The sequence below is a fragment of the Vicugna pacos genome, chromosome 16 (assembly GCF_048564905.1).
Source record: "Vicugna pacos chromosome 16, VicPac4, whole genome shotgun sequence".
NCBI classification, from domain to species: Eukaryota; Metazoa; Chordata; class Mammalia; order Artiodactyla; family Camelidae; genus Vicugna; species Vicugna pacos.
Window position 1 is genome coordinate 42,869,715 of NC_133002.1, and position 20,559 is coordinate 42,890,273.

Here is a 20,559-nt window from a genome sequence, read left to right on the forward strand (position 1 = left end):
ATCCAGGCTGAAGCTTCTCCTTACCCTACCCCTCAGTGTACCACAAGCAATTTGTTTGTTTTGGGCGGGGGATAGGGCGCGGGTTTGAGGATGGATAAAAGATACTCTGCTGATCACTAATTGTTTGACATGACCCTGAGGCCCATGTGCCTGGTTTCTCTCTCTATTACCAAGTTTGAATTTGCTTTTTATTTCTGAGGACTTCAGCTGTGGTTTGTTCCTGTTGCCAGAGGAGCTGCAGGCATGCACCACAGTTTCTGATCCAGTGGCCACGTTTGGCAAGCAGCGGTTTGAATGACCTCTCTTTAGGAGCCCTAGGTCACTGGCTGGATTTCTACCTCCCTACGTTACAGGCTCTTCCTGTATTGGGAATGGCAGTTGGCCAGGGCATTATATTTCCACTGGCCTGAAAACATACAGACCCTGATGAGCAGAGGCTTGTGAGAGAAAGGATGACAGCAACACAGAAAAGGCTGAAACAGATCATTGTGGCCCTAGGTCGAGGGATTCTTTCAGGGGAGATTTGGGATCCGTAGGTGGAGCAATTATTCTGATCATTTCTAAGTAGACAGCAGCAGAACCACGTCTGGTTTTCTGAAGTAAAGCTTTGAGTGAAGAATCTTTAGATTCACGAACCTCTTCATAGAGTATGGTTTTCATACCAGAGAGTTTGGGGAATATGCCGGTCCTGGAGCTTAAAGGAAATTTGTTCGCGCTATTTAGAAAAACCGATTGTTTCGGAGAGAAACTTTGATTTCAGCTTGAATCTAGTTATTGCCAGAGGTTAGGAAATAGCATACCAAAGCATAATAACTCATAGCAGTTTATCCTAAAATTGAGTTGTTTCCATTTCTAAACCCTGAACACTTCTTTCTCTTAAATTTGTTCACAGCCTTGGGGTACCAGGAGGGTTTGTGAAAGTAGCAAAGAAATGTCCTAGGCATTAGCTGTCCGCTTTTCCCAGAGGGAGAAAGAGAAAGAATGAATGAGAGTGTGTATGTGTGTGTACACCAAGTGCTCTTGGGATGTGCCTCACTGATGGGCTGGCTGTATTTGTAGGATGGAGACATTTCCTGCAGTGGCTGAGAAGGTCCTCAAGGAGTTCCAGGTGTTGCTGCAACATAGTCCCTCTCCTATCGGAAGTACCCGCATGCTGCAGCTTATGACCATCAATATGTTTGCTATACACAACTCCCAGTTGAAAGGTAAGGAACGTCCAGTTTCTTTATCCAGACAGATAAAGATTAATCTAGTCCTCTCCTGTGTTACCGTACTATTATACACACCCCCAGTACATACGCACACGCGCACGCACACTTTTCCTCCATTGCCTCTCACGTCTTTAATTTACTCTCTGAAATCTGTATGACCATCTAGTGCTTGGGTGGGATGGAAGGAGGGAATCATGGGTATAGAGCTTAATTTGCAAACCCCGAGATGCTGTTGCACATCTGGTCATGCTGAAGGCAGCAGCAAGGCCTCTTGGAAGCTGCAGACCCAGAGCCTCTCCCAGGGGAGAGGCATTGCTGAAATGTTTCATTGCAGAGACCATACGCTTGGCAGAGATTGGGAATAGCTGTTTCTGGACTCATGTACCCTGTTTGTTCAATATGGAAGAGTCTAGCTCCCTATGGGATATCCCTTGTGGGAGCCTGCCAGGGAGTAAGAACAGAGAATTGATGAGCTTTGGTGACTCAAATCTGGAAGCACAAAAATCACCAGACCCAGAATTTGGCTAATATACTGGTATACATTCTGAAATGCTTTTCTGAACACTGGTTTTTGTTTTGCTTTGTTTTGTTTTTTAACACAGAGAAGGTAGCGGGGTATGGAGTCAGAGGGATTGCAGAGGGACTGATTGGCAGGAGTTTTAGACGTTCTGATGACCAGGTCACAGTTAAAGGATGTTACCAGATCCCTTCCCTTCCCTCCATCTCCCTTAGGTAAGGATGACATGATTTGACTTGATGGAAATATGTAGCATGGAGGTGACATTATTTTGTGTGTTTATTTGCAAGGGAGGTTTGGTCCATGCTGCCAAAGAATTTTTTCAAAGCATTGGCAGAGAATGTCTGGTCTCAGGGTTGGACAATTATCTGAAATGCCAAGAAGTAGGAATTGCCCTTCTGTTGAGTCTGTTCTAAAACAGACCTGGTGTTTGTGGACAGAGTGTGTCTAATTCACTTGTTGCACCTTTTCTTAGTGCTTTTTGTCACTCTGAAGTTGATTTATTTCCCTTCCCATTTGTATTTAGTGTTATGCCTCAACCTGCTGCAGGGGGTGTTCTCCCCTGTTGAGTGGGTATGGCGTACTTTCCCTTAACACTTGGCTCCTCCTGGGACTCTGAGATCCCCTGCTAGTTTGCCTGGGTTTTCAATCACATTGAGTCCTAGAGGGTTTCCTCTTCTAACGCTTCCTACTGCAACATTTAGAATTCTGAGCAGAAGGTGAGATACAGAGGCATAGGTGTCATTTTGAACTTGGCTAATTATTCCGGAGAACAGCTCTGAGAAAGCATCAGTCTGAGGGGTGGCGGTGGTTTCCAGGAAGGAGGAAATACAATTTGTAAAGTATAGGCGAATGATCCCTTTTTTGTTCTCTGTTGGATGGGCTACCAAGAGGGAAGCTCACTGGACTCAGGGAATGCCCTCCTATTCATTTTTCCGCCTCCTTCTAACAACAGCACGGAGTTCAGGGAGCTGCCTGTCACAGAGCTGCAGCCTCTGCCAAGGTATTGTTCCCGCATCAAGTGACCCGTGGTCTCAGGAGGTGTGAATGTAAAGACACTGCAGCTCTTGCCTATGGAGCGTCTGTTGCTGGCAGCTTCTGCACCATGAAAAGGAATACACTGGCCTTTTCATAGGCCACCAGTGAGTCCTTTTCTTGAAGCTGTTGTAAAGTAAAGGTTAAGAAAATATGGGTGAAAGGAAGGTGAGATGGTGAGAACAGAAAGGAGGAAATAGATGGTTCCTCCTTTGAGGCCACGGTGCTTTTTCTAGGCCTCTTTTCCAGGGTTGGCTATAATGGGGACCTGCTAGCCAGGAAGGACATGTCATAGCCTGTGCTTGAGAGCCTACCATTCATTTCTGGCTTTGTCCTGATGCTCACCTCCACGAGGCAGCCAAGAGGAGTGTGAGCTGAGGTGGTCAGAAGCTCCAAGGGTGTTTGAGGGAAAAACAGCCTGGGCCACAGGATGTAACACTCAACTAGGACAGAGAGCTCTGTGGACGTGCTGCCAAGTACCCGGTGTGCAGCTGAGGCGGCCGTCCAGACCCCGCTGTGTGGGCTGCCATTGGGAGAGGGGTGAGCAGAGCACTCAGCGGGGCTAGTTGGTGGGAAGATGCACTTTTCCATTTCCCAGCACATGAGTCATCTTCTCTGGGCCCCTGTGCTGTGCTTGCACGGACAGTGGCAAGAAGGGGGTGTTGTGGCTGAGCAGCAGCATCTGTGCCGGGGGTGGAGAGGGAAGAGGGTTGGGGAGAGGGTAAAGATTTAAATCCTTCACTAATCAGCAGCAGTTTGAATCACATTTTTATGAGTAAGGAAGTGATAAATCAGCCCTGAGTGTTCGCCCCTCAAGTCCCGTCAGCCGGTGCCCTTCTGAAGGCTTCTCTCCAGGCCAGTCTGCTTGCTGTCAGAGTCGCCACCCAGCCGCGGGACCCTGGCTGTCTACAACCAGGAAGCAAGGGCCTGCGGCTGCCTGGCCCTCCCAGGTGCTCGGGGTCTGCAGTGATTTGGCAGTCACTGCAAGTTGACTTGCAAGAACATCTGGGCCATCATTTTTCTTTCCATTCTTTCTTGGACCTGTCCTTCTGGGTGGGTGTTTGCATATGTCAGTTCCTGGACTCTGTGGAGAAGGAACGTTCCAGCCTGAGGCAGAGGTGATCTCTGGCACCCAAGGCAGTCGGGATCTTCTCAGTCTGTGCCTGGCTGTCCCCTGTAGATGTGGTGCTTGAGGAGAGCAACAGGGACAGCCTTACTAAAAAGTATGTCCTTTGGTGATACCTTGAATTCAGTTTTTTGTGTGTGTTCAGTGTTACTGTTGTGTAAGTCCTCTTTTCAAAATACCAATAGTCCAGGGATGGAAATGATACTAACACTTCCGCATGATTGCTTTCAAATGTGCTTTCCTTGGGGTCAGGAGAGACACAGAACTGTTTAAAAGCTTTGAACACCTCACAAGGCCAAATGGAGGGGAAAAAAATTAGATGGTGGTGAAATAAAGACATCTTTCCTCTTTCCTCGATTATAGTCTCCGCTGGAGCTCAGAGAGGCAGAGGTTGTGAGGTCAGATTTGCCCCCTTTCCCACAGGGGAAAATAAGTTGAGTTTTGCCACATCATTTAGCCAACTAAACTTTCAGGTCTTAGCAGTAATGATCTTAAAACTCACAAGTTTAGAGCTACTGATGGGGAGACCTTTATCTCCTCCTCTCATATGGGCCTATGCAAAAATCCTGCTTCGGTGGGACTACAAAGAGTCCAGAATTCTAATGCTCTACACTGAAGAAGAGTACCTGTTCACTAAAGAAATATGTCTGTTGGGGTCAGATACGTTTGAGGGATGTTTGGGAGCTCTTCACATAGTGCTTGGTATTTAATAGACATTCAGTAAGTATTCATTGGATGTATGGATGAGGGAGGCCACACGCTTCTGGGCAGGCCAGTCCTCATTGAACAATGTGTTCCCTTCCTGGCCTGTGTCCAGCATTGCTCTTTGGTGAGTGATGAGTGGTGGAGATAGGTGGTTCCCAGAGTGATGTCACAGTTGGTAATCTCTCTGCGGCATTCCTGAAGGGAGAAATGGTGCCTTCTCCATGCGCCTCAGTATTTAACACTTCGGTAGCCATCTGACTGGCTGACATGATGCTGGAGGGGAAACGGTTGATCTAAACCGCAAGCACTCCAAGAATTTTAATTTTTTAAAAATTCTGTAATTTAAGGGAATAAAACTCTGGTTTCTTGAAGAGGAATAACTGAACCAATGTTTGTGGTAGGGCATCACTGAAACCCCACTGCATCCCCCATCTGTGCCCGATTTGCTCCAATGTGGCCTTTTTTTTTCCTCCCTGCCTTTTTCTCTCCCCCTCTTGCTCTCTCTCTTTTTTTTAAATATGTTCTATAATTCCTGAAATCAAAACCATCTCAGGCACACACTGTTTTATTTTACTGTATTATTGGATTATATTTCCTATAAATCATTGGATGTTATTCATTGGCCACCACTGGAATAACTTCCCCTTTCTGTGCCCTGGCCCCCTCTTTTCCTCCTCTACCAGTTCATAGTGTAAAGGCCTCCATTTCAACTTTGCAGAAAAGCCCTGGTGGCAGCAAGAGGGCACCCAAGAGACACTGCTTGTGTGTGCCGTTGTGCTCCCTGTTCTTAGGGAACACTTAGGGGCTGGGATTGAGGAAGGCTAGGCTGGCATTCCTTTCATTATCGTTTATGCTTGCTTTTATGGTTTGTTAGTAATCCTGGATTGCAGGAGATAAAAGGAGTGAGTGCCGTGTGTGCTTCCAGAGGGATGGGGAATTGCAGCTGTCCCTGTGGGATGGGTGAACTTAACCCCGATGTGTAGGATACTTGAGTTGGGAACTGCACAGCTTCATGCCACTGTTGTGTATGCGAATTGACTCTAGTTGAGGAGTTCGATACAGAGCCAGAATTTCTCTGTCTTCCAGCGTGTAACCACCTTAGAGATCTTCAGTAAAGCAGTTTGTTCCTCTGTGGCAGTTCACTTCTGTCCGAGTCTCTTACCCAAGCAGAATGTATGAAGTGCCTAATCCTCTGCTTGTCAGAACAGTTGTACAGGAAATCCACCTTTCATAAAGGGTTAGGCTTGAGTTTAGCTCTACAAATTGTCCTGTTCATTCCTCCTTGTCTGTCTCTGGTAATCGAAGCCCTTGGGCTGTTTCTCCTCAAGGATCCATGGGTAGATTTCTGCGGGTAATCAGCATTGCCTGACCATCATTTTCATGCTCTGTATAAGAGTAGATTAAGAAAGAAAGAGCCAGCCTGGCCAACAAATTGTGTGAGAAATAGAGTCAAAGGTCAGAAGAGGCTAGGCCTTAGAAGGCAGGCAGGCAAGAGGAGGATGTATCCCTCAGCTCTGTCCTCTGTCCCTCTGGGGGACTTATAACTATCAGACTGCTTAGCACAGACTTCTTCCCTTAGAATTCCCTAAAAAAGAAGAAAAAGTTAAGGACTTGAGTGTGTCAAGAGACCTTCCTGTCTTTCCTACTCTGATTTCCAATGTCCTTGTTTTCAGAATGAATCTATTACTTGAGGCTGAGGGAGGAGAAGCAGTTATGAAAAGCTGAAGAAATGAGAAAATTCACTCATATTAATAGAATTAAGCCTTCTTACCATGTCGGGTGATGAAATGATTTCTGGTTTTGCCCCAAGGTTGTTGACAGTGTGGTTTGGTGTACATGGCTGCTTTGGCATGGAGGACAGTATCCCATTCTTGCCTGGTTGTTCACATGGTAGAAACCTTGTCTTTGTTGCCACTTTGATAGCTTCTCAATTTGATTCTTTCTCTCTCTCTCTCTCTTTTTTTTTGGGGGGGCCTCCATAATGGACTAATTTTGAAAGGGAAACATTATTGGGCGGGGGGATGTTGGCAGCAGAACTTTCAGTTGCCTTTTCCAAGGTCTTTTTAAGCTTCTCTTGAAGAGTGAAATTCTAAACGTGTAGTTTACAGGGGGCTCAGGCCAGGTATGCACTGCTTGTTGAATGCACAGGGGAAATGGGTGTGTTCTGGGGATGGGGGTTAGGGAGAGTAAGTTGTGCTTTGGACCCTGACCAACTAAATGTTGGTTTTGGGAAAAACTGTAGCTTTCAGAGGTAGTGGCCAATAATGACAACAACAGAGCACTACTGTGATAATACCTGATTACCTTTTATAGTTGCTACTTCTGTATTCTCATTTGATTTCTCCCATCAGTCCTCTGAGACAGGTGGGACAGATATTTTGTGTCCTGTTTTATATATGACAGGAAACATCAGAAAAGTTAAGTGACTTAAGCAAAGTTGCACATCCAGTAAATTACATCCAGGTCTCATGGGTCCAGACTTCTGTATCAGGAGACACACAAAAATTTCTCTGGACTTAATTGAGGCAGCTAAATGAAGCAAGCAGTCCCCTCATCTTGCCCCCTCAAATCTGAGCAACTGCTGTTCTTTGATGAAGAAAGTGATCCTCGAGCCTGATCTGGGACAAGAAGAGGAACAGAAGTACAGGTGAAGAAGTTGACAGAGTCAGAGTTCTCCCAAGTTGCTTGAGACTCAGGTGGCACTGCAAGTAATAAACTGGCAGAGGGATATGGTTTAAGCAAATCAGGGTTGTCTGGGATCCATATTTACTGTTGTCACAGGTGAGGGGGAGTCGCCCTTTCACGATGGAAAGCATTTTTCATGACCAGTTGATGAAAGAAGTGTTGGGTCTTTCTTTTGCTTTGGGACATGTAGTGTCTCTTTAAAAAAAAAAAAAGTACTTTTTAGGAACATTGTTTCTTTCTTTCTTTTTTTTTTTTGTGATTTCTACCAAGTGAAGTTTATTCACATCTATTATTTCTAGTTCTTTTTTTTTAACAATATAACATTTTTATTGATTTATAATCATTTCACAATGTTGTGTCAAATTCCAGTGTAGAGCACAATTTTTCAGTTATACATGAACATATGTATATTCATTGTCACATTTTTTTCTCTGTGTGCTACCATAAGATCTTGTGTATATTTCCCTGTGCTATACAGTATAGTCTTGTTTATCTATTCTACAATTTTGAAATCCCATCTATCCCTTCCCACCCTCCGCCCCCTTGGTAACCATAAGTTTGTATTCTATGCCTATGAGTCTGTTTCTGTTTTGTATTTATGCTTTGTTTTTTTGTTTTTGTTTTTTAGATTCCACATATGAGCGATCTCATATGGTATTTTTCTTTCACTTAGAATGGCATTCTCCAGGAACATCTATGTTGCTGCAAATGGCGTTATGTTGTCGGTTTTTATGGCTGAGTAGTATTCCATTGTATAAATATACTACATCTTCTTTATCCAGTCATCCATTGATGGACATTTAGGACATTAGGACATTTAGTCTCCATGTCTTGGCTATTGTGAATAGTGCTGCTATGAACATTGGGGTGCAGGTGTCATTTTGGAGTAGGGTTCCTTCTGGATGTATGCCTAGGAGCGGGATTCCTGGGTCATACAGTAAGTCTATTCCTAGTCTTTTGAGGAATCTCCATACTGTTTTCCACAATGGTTGCACCAAACTGCATTCCCACCTGCAGTGTAGGAGGATTCCTCTTTCTTCACAGCTTCTCCAGCATTTGTCATTTGTGGATTTTTGAATGATGGCCATTCTGACTGGTGTGAGGTGATACCTCATTGTAGTTTTGATTTGCATTTCTCTGTTAATTAGTGATATTGAGCATTTTTTCATGTGCCTATTGATCATTTGTATGTCTCCTTGGAGACTTGCTTGTTTAGGTCTTTTGCCCATTTTTGGATTGGGTTGTTTGGTTGTTTCTTATTAAGTCATATAAGCTGCTTATATGTTCTGGGGATCAAGCCTTTGTTGGTTTTGTTTGCAAAAGTTTTCTCCCATTCTGTAGGCTGTCTTTTTGTTTTACTTATGGTTTCCTTTGCTGTGCAGAAGCTTGTAAGTTTCATTAGGTCCCATTTGTTTATTCTTGCTTTTATTTCTATTGCTTGAGTAGACTGTTCTAGGAGAACATTTTTGAGATGTATGTCAGATAATATTTTGCCTATATTTTCTTCAGGGAGGTTTATTGTATCTCGTCTTATGTTTAAGTCTTTGATCCATTTTGAGTTTATTTTTGTGTATGGTGTAAGGGAGTGTTTTATCTTCATTGCTTTGCATGCTGCTGTCCAGTTTTCCCAACACCACTTGCTGAAGAGACTGTCTTTATTCCATTGTATATTCTTGCCTCCTTTGTTGAAGATTAGTTGACCGAAAGTTTGTGGGTTCATTTCTGGGCTCTCTAGTCTGTTCATTGGTCTATATGTCTGTTTTGGTACCAATACCATGCTGTCTTGATGACTGTAGCTCTATAGTATTGTCTGAAGTCTGGGAGAGTTATTCCTCCAGCCTCTTTCTTTCTCTTCAGTAATGCTTTGGCAATTCTAGGTCTTTTGTGGTTCCATATAATTTTACTATGATTTGTTCTAGTTCTGTGAAATATGTCCTGGGTAATTTGATAAGGATTGCATTAAATCTGTAGATTGCCTTGGACAGTGTGACCATTTTAACAATATTGATTCTTCGAATCCAAGAGCATGGGATATCTTTCCGTTTTTTAAAGTCTTCTTTAATTTCCTTCATCAATGGTTTATAGTTTTCTGTGTATAATTCTTCCACCTCCTTGGTTAGATTTATTCCTAGGTATTTTATTACTTTGGGTGCTATTTTAAAGGGGATTGTTTCTTTACTTTCAGGAACATTGTTTCTTATTTTCACCATCTTTTCTAGTATTCCTCTTACTTTTTAAAAAGAGGCTTTTCACATGCCATTCTTTTTTTTTTAAATGTCTCCAAAATGTCTTTTGTTTATTTATTTTTAAATCTAGGATCACATTGAGGTTCATACATTATGTATTTTGGGTGTTATGTCTCAGTAGTCTCTTAATCTTAGAATAGCCCCTGCCTGCCCTCTGACCCTTTTTTAAAAAATTAATTAGTTATTATTTTTTTTTTACTGAGTTATAGTCAGTTTACAATGTTTGCTAGTTTTTGGTGTACAGCACAGTTCTTCAGTCATACATCACATGCCATTCTTAAATGAGATTGTGATTCTTTTCTTGGCCTAGGGGGAAGGTGGATATGTCATTCATACTGAAAGAGTAGGAGAGTATAAAGTTTGAGAGAACGGTAAAGAGAATGCACGTACAGCCAGCATCTAGGTTAAGAAATAGAATTTTGACAGTACCTCAGAAGTTCCCTGTGTGTTTCATCCCTGTGGTAGCTTAGCTCCCTCTCGCCTCTGTAGGAGTTGTCATCCTAAATGGTAGAATTAATGCCTTAGCTTTTCTTCATAGTGTTATCATCTTAGTATACACCCCTAAACAGAACATAGTTTTGATTTTGCTTGCGTGTAAATGGAATCATGCTGATCATATTATTTATATTCTTTTTCCTCTGGCTTATTTTGTTCCATGTAATGTTTGTGAATCTGTTCACGTTGATGTGTGTAGTTGTAGTTCATTCATTTTCATTGCTACGGTACTGCATGTTATTCATTTATTGCAGTTTATCCATTCTTCTGTTTACGGACTTTTGAGTTTTCTGTTTGGGGCTATTATGAACATTGAGTCCATTGACAGTTATATAATGCCATCCTGGTTTTTTAAAAATCAATTTTATTGAGGTAAATTTTACATACAATATAATACACCCATTGTAAGTGTGTATTTCAATGAGTTTGACCAATTTATATACCCAGGTAACTAATCATCATCACAATCAAGATGCAGAACATTTCCATCATCCCAAGAAATTCTCTTTGTGCTCATCCCAGTTGATCTCCATCCCTATCCCTGGCCCCAGGAAACCACTGATCCACTTTCTGTCACCATACATTGGATAGGTCTCTTCTAGAATTTCATGTAAATGGAATCATACAGTGTACTCTTTTGTGTCTAGCTTCTTTTGCTAAGTGTAATGTTCCTGGGATTTATTCATATTGTTACACCTATCAATATTTCATTCCTTGATGTTACTGAATAGTATTCTATCTTATGGGTATACTATGGTTTTATTTATCTAGTTACTTTTTTTTAATTTTTTTGGTTTGTTTTTGTGTGATTTGGGGGATGGGTAGGTAAGTATGTTTATTTATTTATTTATGTTTAGAGGACGTAACTGGAGATTGAACCCTGGACCTCATGCATCCTAAGCATGCGTTCTACCACTTGAGCTGTGTCCCCCCGCCCCCAGTTTGTATTTATTTAAAAATTTTTCCTGCTACAGATTTGTTGGGCTTTATGTATCTGTGAGTTGATTTCAGCAGTTTTAGAGAATTCTTAGCATTCTTTTTTTTAATGCTGCATCAGCCCATGCTTTCTCTTCTTCTGTGACTGATTAGACATATGTCAGACCTTACCCTGTCTTAAGTGTCTTTTAAACCTCTTTTTCATTTTTCTGACTCTCTTCTTGTGTGTGTGCAACATTCCAGATAATTTCCTTAACTGTCATTGAATCTTTTCTTAACTGTATCTAGCCTACTAAATATGCTCCACTGAGTTTTTTTATTTCAATTCTTTTTTCTTTTTTAAATTGATATATATAGTCAGTTACAATGTGTCAATTTCTGGTGAATAGCATAATGTCTCAGTGATATATATGTATATGCATATATATATATATACACACATACACACACATATATTCATTTTCATATTCTTTTTCATTAAAGGTTATTACAAGATATTGAGTATAGTTCCCTGTGCTATACGGAAGAAATTTATTTCAATTCTTGCTTTCCTGAACATATTTGTGAGCTTGTCTTTTTTTTAAATTTATTAAACATGGTTATTTTAGAGACTCTATGATGAAGGGATTCTGTTAAGTGAGTTTCTGCTAATCTTTCTGCTGGTTGTTGCACATGTGCCTTGTTTTCTGTGTAATTTAAATTTTTTTTCTGTAATTTTATTTTCTGTGGGATTTCATTAGTGGGAGTTCTTGGAGACCTGGGATGAAAATTTGTTCACAGCCTGATGTTTGGGGAGTCTAAAATAATCATGCTAAATTAAAATACCTGCTTGAGGGTTTTCAGGCCACTCAGGTAACATTAATTCAGGCTGCACACCTCTGTAAGACCTAGTGTATAGTCCATATTTTCAGTACAATTTTTTTTTCTCTTCTAGTTAGCCCCAGAGATTGACATAGTCAGTTTTCTAGTTGTCTTCTCAAGGGGCTGAGGATTATTTCTTAAATTCACCCTTCTACTTGGGTGTAGCGCTGTGGGAGCTCAGCTTTGTGGCATGGATCTTGGGCATCCTCTTATGTTGGCTATACGCATGAAGCCTTGGAAACCAAAGCTCAACTTCATCAGGTAGCAAATGTTCTTAGGGTGAAGCCTGGCCATAATCCACAATTAGCAGCTCTAGTTTCCTGTCTTTACTCAATCCCTGACCAGAGAATTTCTTTTTAATTTACTCATCAGTACTTTCCAGAAAGACTTTTAAAATGCTGTTTCCAGGATAATTAGTTGTTTCATTGGGAGAGTAGATCTGGGTACCCAGGCTGCCTGCTGTGTTACTAGAGGAAGTGATATGATTCCTTTTTTCTTTTTAGCATCATACTCAAGCATTTTTTTTTTAACCTCTGTCTATGAGCAGTGTGACTGGAGCACCTGTATCCAGGGTGGCAAGGGCACTGTGGGCTGCTCTTTTAGAGAGCAGCTCCTTTTCCAGCTCCTACAGCCTACTTTTATGGCAGATGGTATTATTAAGCTCATTTTTCCACGAGGTGTTCAAGGTAGAGACGACTTAGAGGACTAATTGGGTGGGGAAGAAAGAAGAGTAAAGTGAATGAGGAGGGGTTCCTGCAGCTGAAATGATAGAAGCCATTTATTGCCAAAAGAGTGTGAGCTAGAGATCTGGAAAAGAGTGCTCTCTATTTTCAGCCACATTACACCACGTATCTGGTAAACTCTGTTGGCCCATAAAATCCTTTCCATTAGTCAGGGTGCTCTGTGCTTTTGTTCTTGTCTACTGCTGTTCTTAGAGCTGTTTGGTTGGCTGGTATGTCTCCATTTCCTTTTTAGAAGGCAGATTGTCATGTATTTAGGAATTTATTTACAGTAATTGGAGTTTTCTGACTTCTCTAGTCCCCTCTTCAGATCTAGGATTCCCATATTAAGGCTTATTTCAGAAAATGCCCATGTGATCCCTTGCCCCAAGTGCCAACAGCAGATGCAGCAATTGACACGCTGCAGGGAATTTCCAACTGCTGGGCAGGTTTCTGAAATCCAGACACGTGCTGTTCACACTTTGGCTTCTGAAGCAAGGATCAGCAGCTGAAAGAGGGGAGGGGCTGGCAGGGGACTGGAGGGAGAAAGATCTTATAATGGCTGCCCAGGGCTTAAGGCTGTGTCAGCTTTCTTCATCCCTCCTCCAGCTGGCGTTGGCAGGGTAGAGTAAATCACTGTAGAGTGGTTATGAGCCAAACTCACTGGGGGTTTCTTTGAGGCACACCTGTGACGTCATCCTGTTATCACTGCTTGTTCTGCATAACCTCTTTTCACTTTTCCCCTGAGAGAGGGTGATGCCCAGAACTCATGTCAGGGCAATGAGCAGAGAGAAATGTTTGGTAATCATTATTTTGAGATGCCTGCTAAGGACATAGTTTCAGGCCATTGACACATTCTTCAAGATTCCACACTGAAAGAGAAAACTCTCTTTGCAAACATGGCCTGGATACCCCTTGTGAACGAAACTTTTTTTTTAAACACAAAGAGAAAGACAATCCAGAAAGACTTGAAACTCCTAAGTGTTCTCTCTTGTTCCCCCTGTTTCCCCCAACTCCACACACACACTATAAAGTCTGCTCTATATACAGCACAGCAGTGATTCTTTTAAAAACATCAGGTCATGTCCCTCTATTTGGAATCCTCCACTGGCTTCCCATTTTACTTACAGCAAAAGCCATAGTTTTTCCAGGGCCTTCCCTCCTATGTGGAACTCCCTCTCCTCCCCACCTCCCTTCCTTGCCTCTCTCTGGTTTCATTCATTTCCCCTGGCATACTTACTCTGCTTTTAGTTACACTGGCTTTCTCGCAGGTCCTCTGATAAGCCAGGAATTCTCCCACCCTTGGGCCTTTGCATTAGCCATCTTCTCTACTTGGAGATACTCTTTCTCCAGCTGTCTGCATGGCATAAATCTCACCTCCTATAAGTCTTTACTTAGATGATACCTCCATGAGGCCTACTCTGACCATCCTGTTAACACTGCTGTACTTCCACCCTGTTCTCCTGATCTCCCCTATCCTGCTTTATTTTCCTTTTTCATAATTTTTCTTTTACTTATTTGCAAATACTAGGTAATTGACTTACTTTTGTGCATTTCTTTATTGTTTTCCTTTACTACTCTTAAAGAGTGTAAATTCCCTGCAGATAAAGATCCTTTACTTGTTTTATTCACTGGTGTGTTGTGAGCATCTGTAACTGCCTGGTGTGCTGTAAGTTCTCAAAAAATAGGTTTTTGAAGTGAGTTCAAGTCAAGAATAAAGTTTGTTAGTAGGTTAGTGTGGACACTGAAGATTGAGTGGCAAGGCTAGGGGACATCTGTTGTTTGGGCCGTTGCTCACAATTTTACTGTCTTTCCTTGTTTTTCTTGTTAAGGTGACACTTTTCAAAATGTAATTTCCAAATACGTGTTTTGTATCCCAACATTAAAATACATTAAATGTACCTTGGTATTTATTGTTAATCCTGGAGCCAATGTCTTCAGGGCTCTGGAAAGCAAAATTTCTTTGAATACAGCATAAGTTCTGTCCTTTCTTGTCTCCTAAATCTTTCATCGTTTATTCTCTGTCCTTTCTTCCTGCCCATAAATATTCTTTTATTTCTCCTTCTCTACTCATTTACCATATTTTTACTCTCACCTTAGTGGAGCAACTCTGTCCTGTTTTATGTAAGCTAAATAATTTTTTTAAAAGATTTAACCTTTTTGGTATGGTTGAGTACTGAAAAAAAAAGAGGAAAAAAAGAGAAAAAAGGTGGAAACTCTCTGTAAACCAGCTTCCTAGCAGTGACATGACTTCCTATATGTATGTGTGAATATTCAAATTTTTTTTACACAGTTGAAAGGATGCTGACTATAAAATTGATTCTACTATTTTTATTTATTATAACTATTCAGTTATAAAATTCTTTGTAAGCATGTTCAGTGGCTGAATAATGTTCTAATGTAAATATGTTAACATTCATGTAATCATTACCCTGTTTTTTGCACATTTTTTCCCACTTTTCTACTATCATAAATATTGCTGTAATTAACATCTTTGCAACATAAAACCATTGTCTGCTTTTCATATTTTTTTATTGGAATATATTTTTAGAAGCTCGGTTTAGGGGTTAAAAGTTTTGAAGTCTTTTAACACTTTTGATACATAGTGCTAGATTACTTTCTTAAGAAGCTCTGCCAGCTTGCACACTTAGCAGCAGTGTTTGAGAATGCCCAGTGACCACCTCTTGCTAGCTAGCATTGAGTATTGTTAATGTTTTATAGTCCTTGGCACAAGGTAGGCATTCATAAATTTCTTGAATAAATGATAGAAGAAAACCTATCTTTATTTTTTTAAGTAGACTTTATGTTTTAGAGAAGTTTTAGATTCATAATAAAATTGAGTGGAAAGTACAGAGAGTTCCCATACTCTCTCCTGCCCCTAAATATGTACAACCTACCCCACTGTCAGCATCCAGAACCAGAGTGGTACGTTTGTTAAAATTGATGAACCTGTACTGACACATCATTATCACCTAACGTGCGTAGTTTACCTCAGGGTTCACTCTTGGTGTTGCACATTCTGTGGGTTTTGACAAAGGTACCCACCATTATACTATCATACAGTGTAGTTTTATTGCACTAAACATCCTCTGTGTTCTGCCTATTCCTCCCTCCCTCCGCCTAACCCCAGGCAACCACTGTTATTTTTATTGTCTCCATAGTTTTGCCTTTTCCAGGATGTCATAGAGTTGGAATCATACAGTATATAGACTTTTTAGATCGGCCTCTTTCACTTAGTCATATGTGTTTAGGGTTCCTTCATGCCTTTTCATGGCTTGATAGCTCTTTTTTTTTTTTAAGCATTAATTAGTATTCCATTATCTGAATAATCCACAGTTGATTTTTCTGTTAACCTACTGAAGGATAGCTTGGTTGCTTCTAAATTTTGGCAATTATGAATAAAGCTGCTGTAAACATCTGTGTGCAGATTTTTGTGTGGACATAAGTTTTCAAATCACTTGCTTAAATACCAAGGAGTGTGGTTGCTAGATCATATGGAAACTGCCAAACTGTCTTCCAACCTGTCCTGTTTTTGATTGCATTTCTTTGATTATTGGTGAGAATGGACATCTTTTTGAATGTTTTATTAACCATATATAGTTCTGTGTGGTCTTGTTCTCTGCTCATTTTTCTGTTCCAACCTAATATTTTTCATAATATTTCATAATTACTTGAGCTTTACAAACAGTAAATATAGTAAGTCCTTTCAGTATTCATTGGTGGTTTCCTTATTTGTATTTGATTTCTAATTATGTTATGGGTTTTTTTTAATGTAAAAAGTTATAAGATTTTATATAGTTTAAAATGTCATCCTTTTTCCTTTATTATTTGTTTCATTGCTCTTAAGCTTAAAAAGGACTTTCCACTGGAGAAGTTTTTAACTAGCTCTGCAAATATATTTTCATTTCCATCAGCTGGAGGGAATTTTAGCACCATTTGTAATTTCATTCAGTTGATAGGAGATATGAGGAACGCTACGTGCTTAATTAAATGATGCAACATGTTGTGAGTGTAGATCTTTTGCATCAGATATAAAAGTTCCCAACCAGCAGATCAGCCCGTTTTTATACATAGTTGGAGTGAGGTAAGGTTGGAGTCATCAGGGACTGCATTGTCAAAGTCAGACCTTTCCCTTCACCTCAGGTGACTTACTTGCCAACTGGGAACAGCTTAGGCCTTGGCCAGTTAGCATGGGTATGTATATGAGTAGTTGTGCTGTCCTGCCATTTCAGGAAGGAAAGAATATGATTGCCTTTTGTGGCTATCATGCTTTTCATTAATGAATGAACCATCTGTTTGTAGCAGAAGTTTACTGAGGAAGTACCATCTTTATTTTGGAGTAAAAGCTCTTGGAGCAAACCATCTATTGAGCTAAATAAATAGCAAGGGAGTAAGGCTGTTCCAGTGGGGGCCCATAAGCCACCAGCACGTGGGATCAGACTAGCCAGAGACATTTGGCTACAGATGTTTCCCGTAATGTCTAATTGCCCTTTGCATTAGTTAGTCGTGGCTTTGGAAGCACTGTGGAAGGTGTACTGAGGGAAGCATCTCTGCTGAGTCAGTGCGCCTGACTGTTTTGGACTGGGAGATGCGCAGAAGGAGCGTAGAGGAGAATGAAATATCTCTGAAATTTCTTTTCTTTAAGGAGCTCAGAGAGAGTTAAAGGGATGGAACAAATATATGCTGCCCAGTATAGGGAGTCAGGTCATCATGTTTCTGTTTCCTGGGTGATTGACTGTTTTTTGAGGGTGGAGTCAGCTCCCTAAAATGTGATCTCTCCTTTCTCTGAAGGCCATGTGGTCTCATGGTTATGAACTTTGCATTTTTGTAAAATAATATATATTATACATACATTCAGGAAAAAAGACTGATGAATAAACATCAAGACTTAATCATGATTCTCTAGATGGTAGAATTATGGGTGTTTTTAATTTTCTTTTTTCTCTGAATTTTTGTAGTTTTCTGTAATGATCACAATATTTTTGTGATAAGAAAAATATTTTTAGAAATTGTAATGACAAAAAATTTGAAGTTAGGTAAAACTAGGTTCTAGTTCTGATTGTGTTATTTGCTATATCATACAAATTACTTAACCACTTCTAAATCTGTTTCTATAGCTAGTACCTTGTGCAGAGAAGACATTTAATAAATATTTGTTGAGTTAAACCTTCTCATATGTTTGCCACTGATTGCCACTATTTCTCTTTCCCTTAAGAAGGGAGATTGTTTCCTCTCTTGAACTTGCAGCTCAAACAAAGCAACTTTGGTTTTGAGGATTTACTGTTTTGTTTTGTTTTCTTTTGACATTGCTGATTCTTCTCTCTTCTTTCGTTCCAGAAGAACCAATAACCTAATAGACCAAATAGAGAATATTCAGCTATTCTATAAAATGCAATTATTTTAGCTTCATGAAATACATAGATTTGGCGGCTCTTGCTCCGTCGTCCTTGGAGACGGCCCTCACTCAGTCTGTGGAGTGTATATCTACTTTTACTTTAGCCTAAGCACCCAACCCCCACACTTCATGCCTTTGTCTTGCCTTCTGAAACAGCCTACATTATGTATCTCTCTAAATAAGTCTACCTTTACTCAACAAAACAAAGCAAAACATAGATTCATCAACTAGAGTATGTATGTACTCCATGAGAACAAGAGACTGTGTGATATTTTATGAAATCCCTAACAGTGTTCAAGGCTGACCTCAAAATTAGTACTTGATCAGTAATGATTGATCAGTTGGTTTGCTTATTAGGGTCTGGGATTGTTTAAAATGAATTTAGGCATGTAGGAAATTAACAAACTGTTCATTTTTTTAAATTAATTTCTTTCTTGCAGCCAAGTAATTGTTCCTGGTAAAATGTTAATATGTTTAAAAAAATTTTTTTAAGACTGCCTTATGCAAGCTCCGTGGTGATAAAGCTATCAGAACTGTCACTTTGAGATGGGGATACTATAGAAGACTACTTTGGGAAACCAGGAGTAAAATCTTTGACATACTTTTCCCTTTTTTCTTAGCCCCAAACTGTGGGGGCCTCTCCCTCTAAAGACAACAGGAGGCCAACTTTATAAAGACCTTCCTATTAATTAACTGATGCTCTTTAGCCCATGGAGTATGCTCCTTTCCAAGGGAGTCAGGAGCAGCTCATTCAGCCATCATGGTACCTGCCATCAGAATTTTGTCCTTGCTCTGAGACCCTTAAAGGCAAAGAGAGTCCTGTTGGGAAGTGGTGGAAATGCCTCCACATATGTGTGCTATTTCTTTAAAAGAAAATCGAGCGGAAGTGATGCTGTAGGGAACATCTGCACTCGGGGCTGAGTGGAGAGCGAGATGCGCTGCAGCTGGTGTAAGGCCCTGGCAGGCTGAGGCGCTGCTGTCTGTTGGGGTTTACTTCTGTCTACATTGAAACATGGCTTTGGGAGGGGGGTGGTGGCCTGCTGCCAGCCTCAGTTAGCCTGCCCTTCTCTTTCCTCTTTCCTCCTCACGCCCCCCCCCTCAATTCCCCTCCCTCATGCTTTAAAGTCACATTTCCAGGCCAGACGTAGAATTAATCTCTGGGCACTTCACATTGCTGGCAGCTGAAAGCAGGATGTGGGATCTTTTTTTTCTCTTTCTCTCTCTCTGCGTCTTGGCTGACTTTTTTACCTCTCGAAGAATTTGGAAGGCCGTGAGATCCCCCCCCCCCCAAGTTCTGTGGAGTTTTTCAGCACGCTGATCACCCTGCTGTGGCTTCACCCTAATAGACTTCATATGTTGATGCAGTTGACATCAGTATCAAACTATTTTACATGTGATCTGGTGTATTTCCTGAGGAAATCTGCAAGATATTTATTAAGAACTAATAAAATAAACCTCTCCATGAGTTTTTAGGTAGTTTTCAATTTTTCATGTCTCTCTTGTTTCCTCTTATCAATGAGTTGCTATTTTCTCTCTCTACTCTGACCATTGCAAAAAGGAAACAAAAATAAATGTTTTAAACTGTTCCTGAAGGGACAGAGAGAGAATAGTTCTGCCATGATGTATCAGCCGGGGCTGTATTTTTAGTGCAGCATTGTAGAAACTAAAAATATCCTGTTATAGTGGATCCTTTTTATAGGGCTGTGTGTGTGTGTGTGCGCGCGCACGCATGTATGTGTGTGTTTATAATGTTGTACGCACAAGTGCCTTTGTGCATCGGCAGCCGCTCTTCCCATTACAGCTGGACTCCATTAGTCCTTGAAAATTAATGTAATCCCAGTTAAGAAAAAAATTAATTACTCTACCAGAGCTGCATTTTATCCAAAGCTAGTGTTAGCTCCCTAGCTGGCAGCCTAGTTTGAGAGGCTCCAGGGGCCCATGGAGCTGTGGCTTTGGTATCACAGCACTTGCTGCTGGGTTTTTCCCATTGAGATCATTCCTCAGTCCTTTAGGGTTGGGCACGTGACATGCAGAGAGTCCTGCAGAACCTCCGCCTCAGTGAAATGTCAGGTTCCAGTCTGATCATCCCCCAAGAGGTATGGTCCGCCACAGGTTTAGCTCACCTGTTATAGCAGGGTTTTTTTTTTTTGTCAGGATTCTTTAAAAAAGAGATTCTTTGGCAATGGTTGATTTTTAGTGTTTTCTGAGGAGAAACTGTTTATCAAAGTCCCAGAGATGCACAGGATTTGCCTAGGAGGGCTCTTAGTGGACAGTTAAGAATGACAGTCACATTTTGTCCTTCCTTTTTGTCTAAGAGTGGGCTAGTTTGTTTAATACACACCTTTTGTTATATAAGTGAGTGTGTCAGAGTTGACTGCTGGTTTCCAGTCAGACTTCTCAGCACCAGCCCTGGATGAGGGGCTGACTGGCTCAGCCTGTGAGGAACGTTTCCAGCTTTGTAATCAGTGTTCTGGGATGAGGTGCAGGGCACAGCCCAGAAGTTGTTGCAGTCGGCCTCGCCTTCACGTTACAGCTCTTGTGCAATTGCCTGCATTTGTTGTTGTTGTTTTGTGTGTTTTTCTTCTTTGGAGGCCTGGATAGGGGTGGAAGGGTAGAGAGGGGTAGATG

At 41.0% G+C, this 20,559-nt stretch overlaps 1 protein-coding gene across 4 annotated transcripts in view; it reads left to right on the forward strand.

Annotated features, from left to right (window-relative positions):
• Window positions 1-20,559, forward strand: part of SMG6 (SMG6 nonsense mediated mRNA decay factor) — a 190,987-nt gene that overhangs the window by 47,976 nt on the left and 122,452 nt on the right. For all 4 annotated transcript variants that reach the window (XM_006214454.4, XM_015248021.3, XM_072939028.1 and 1 more), the window contains exon 10: window positions 1,060-1,205. In XM_006214454.4, the coding sequence (XP_006214516.1) occupies window positions 1,060-1,205 (146 nt within the window). The remainder of the gene's footprint in view (window positions 1-1,059; window positions 1,206-20,559) is intronic.